We start from the raw sequence: 2,882 nt of genomic DNA, 5'->3' as shown, positions 1-2,882 counted from the left end.
CGGGGCGGGGCGGGGGAGCCCTTGGTCACGCCCCTCTCCCCCCTCCCCAGGTGGCGTGGTGACCCCTGACCTCCCCCTCGCCTCTCTTCTCTCCCTCCCCCCACCCTCCAGATCGACCGCTTCATCCCCGTGACCAAGCTGAAGTACTACTTCGCCGTGGACACCCTCTACGTGGGCAGGAAGCTCGGCCTCCTCCTCTTCCCCTTCCTGCACCGGGTGAGCTCCGGGAGGGGGGCGTACTCCAAGGGCCTCCCGAGCCCAGCAGCTCCCCAGGGCATCTTTGCGGAGCCTCTGGGCGGAGGGCAGGTGGGCGAGTGGGTGGCTGACCCTCCTGTTCTCTCGGAGCGGGGCCAGGGAGAGAGGGCCCCGGGAGCAAGCCCCTGCAGGGGCCGGGCACTGCTTCTCTGAGCCTCAGCTACCCCGCAGGGTTGCTGAGGGGAGACCAATGCTCCTTCTAAGCTGTGGAGTCTTGTGAGCAAAAACCCTACTCTATGAGCTACGGGCACTGAAGTTGCGAGCGAGCCATTTGGGCGCTGCAGAAATTAAGTTTGCTCTGGAGCCCCATCCTTCCCGAGCTAAGACAAAAACATGGGAGCCAGAGGCTAAAAAGCTGTGTGCTAGCTCACACTCACTCAGCTTAGAGGGAACACTGAGGGAGACCTGTGTGCCAGGGAGGGAGTGGGGGTCACTGGGAGAGTGAGGAGCTGTGAATTTCTTATGTTGTGCAGGGGGCTGGACTAGATGACCCTTTGGGGTCCCCCTCCAGCTCCGTGTTTCTGTGCTTACGCGTGTGTCCCCTCTGGCAGGATTGGCAGGTGCAGTACCAGCAGGACACACCCGTGGCCCCCCGCTTTGACATCAATGCCCCGGACCTCTACATTCCAGGTGCTTCCCATTCCATTCCCCAGACTACGGGGCAGGCTGGGGGCGGCTGCTGGCACCTACTTCCGCATGCCAGCCACCCACCTCCCAAAAGAGGCTTGTTTAGCATGGCTGCCGGCGGACGTAGGCCTCTTGCTTGCTTGCCTGCTGAGGTGTGGCTAATGCCCGTTGTTCCCCCACAGTCATGGCATTCATCACCTACATCCTGGTGGCAGGGCTGGCCCTGGGAACGCAGAACAGGTGAGAGAACGGTTGACTCTGAGGGTACTCCCATAATCCTCTCTGTTGGGAGCAAAGGCCCGGGGACCCATGGGAGAGGGGAAGGGCCAGGCCTGTCTGATGCTCAGGGGCTCCAAGCCCTCCCCATGGCGGTGCTGGGCCAGATCCCTGTGCCCCGCTTTCACTCCCAGGAGTCGCGTCTGCCTGGGCCGGGCTCCCTCCGTGTCGCACAAGGGCGAGGCAGCCTCACTTCACGCCTCCCGCTCCCTCCCCATTTGGTGTAGTGGGATAAGTGCACGGACTCTAATCTGGGAGAACCAGGTTTGATTCCCCACTCCTCTTCCACTTGCACCTGCTGGTGTGACCTTGGGCAAGGCATAGTTCTGGCAAGAGCTGTCCTTGAAAAACAGCCGTTTCTGTCAAGAGCTCCCTCAGCCCCACCTAACTCACAGGGTGTCTGTGGTGGGGAGGGGAAGGAGTTTGTCAGCCGCTCTGAGACTCCCTTGGGTAGTGAAGGGCCATGGGGTATAGATCCAATCTCTTCTTCTTCTTCTCCTCCCCGTGCAGGTTCTCCCCCGACCTGCTGGGCCTGCAAGCCAGCTCAGCCTTGGCCTGGCTAATCGTGGAAGTCTTGGCCGTCCTCCTGAGCCTCTACCTCGTGACAGTCAACACCGATTTGACCACCATCGATTTGGTCGCTTTCTCAGGGTACAAATACGTGGGGTGAGTGGAGATCCCAGCGGCCCAGGCACAGCCTGTTCCAGAGGGAGGGGTGGCTGCCCCACTGCCCGTTCTGAGCGGATGCCGGGGGTGGGGGGCTGGGGGGATCGGTGGCCGAAGGTGCTCCCTGACCACCACCACCACCACCACCCCTTTCTTCCCATGCCAGGATGATTGTGGGCCTTGTGGCTGGGCTGCTTTTTGGGAAGACGGGCTACTTCCTGCTGCTGAGCTGGTGCTGCCTGTCCATCTTCGTCTTCATGGTAAGAGCTGGCTGGGCCTGGAGGGTTCAGGGTTTGGCGGGAGCTGGCAGCTCCTCCTCCTCCCCCCCCCCAGTCTTCCCTGCCCGCCGTGGCAGCCCAAAGGTCCCCACCACACCTTTGGCTGGTCCTGGCCCCGGGCCTGTCCTTAGCCCCTGTCCCTCCCTGCCCCAGATCCGGACCCTGCGCCTGAAGATCCTGTCCGAGGCGGCCGCCGAAGGAGTGCCAGTGCGGGGGGCCAAGAACCAGCTCCGCATGTACCTGACCATGGCTGTGGCCGGCCTGCAGCCCGTTTTCATGTACTGGCTCACTTTCCACCTCGTCCGCTGACGGTCAAGCGGAGCCTGGCGCCGCTCCAGCTAGGAGGCAGCGGCCGCTGGAAATCGACGGGACAGCCCACCTCCAACCGGACCCTGAGTGCGTGGGGTGTGTGTGTGTGTGTCAGTGGGCCGGGCAGGAGGCAGACACACAGGGCGGCGGCGGCAGCAGCAAGCCTCTTCCTCCACTCCCTTCCCGGGGCAAGGGGAGTGGGGTGCCCTGCGCTGTGGCTGTCTGCTTTTCCCCTGTCCCTCTGGCTGGGACCCCTCAGCTGCCCCCGTGGCCCAGGCTGGATCATATCTGGTAGGTGCCCAGCTGCCTCCCAGTGTCTGTTTACGTTCTTGCTAGTTTGTGTGTCAGTATTACTGTGAAAGGGATCCACCCACCGGTGCTTGCTTTTCTGTTAAACCCCACCCGTTTGGATGCTGCCAGGTGGGTGACTTGTGTTCAGACATCAAGCAAATAAAGCACAACCCCCCCCCC

The 2,882-nt window shown here is 62.5% G+C and overlaps 1 protein-coding gene across 1 annotated transcript in view; it reads left to right on the top strand.

Moving 5' to 3' along the window:
* Nucleotides 1-2,876, top strand: part of YIF1B (Yip1 interacting factor homolog B, membrane trafficking protein) — a 7,104-nt gene extending 4,228 nt beyond the window's left edge. Inside the window, exons 2-7 of the mRNA XM_015407647.1 lie at nucleotides 112-216; nucleotides 807-885; nucleotides 1,065-1,122; nucleotides 1,669-1,824; nucleotides 1,991-2,084; nucleotides 2,256-2,876. Coding sequence (XP_015263133.1) covers nucleotides 112-216; nucleotides 807-885; nucleotides 1,065-1,122; nucleotides 1,669-1,824; nucleotides 1,991-2,084; nucleotides 2,256-2,411 — 648 coding nt within the window. The 3' untranslated portion in view covers nucleotides 2,412-2,876. The remainder of the gene's footprint in view (nucleotides 1-111; nucleotides 217-806; nucleotides 886-1,064; nucleotides 1,123-1,668; nucleotides 1,825-1,990; nucleotides 2,085-2,255) is intronic.
* The last annotated feature ends 6 nt before the right edge of the window (nucleotides 2,877-2,882 follow it).

Source organism: Gekko japonicus, unplaced genomic scaffold (assembly GCF_001447785.1).
Source record: "Gekko japonicus isolate JY-2015 unplaced genomic scaffold, Gekko_japonicus_V1.1 scaffold1471, whole genome shotgun sequence".
NCBI classification, from domain to species: domain Eukaryota; kingdom Metazoa; phylum Chordata; class Lepidosauria; order Squamata; family Gekkonidae; genus Gekko; species Gekko japonicus.
The sequence above is the reverse complement of the archived record's forward strand: the minus strand, read 5'-3'. Positions and strand labels throughout refer to the sequence as shown.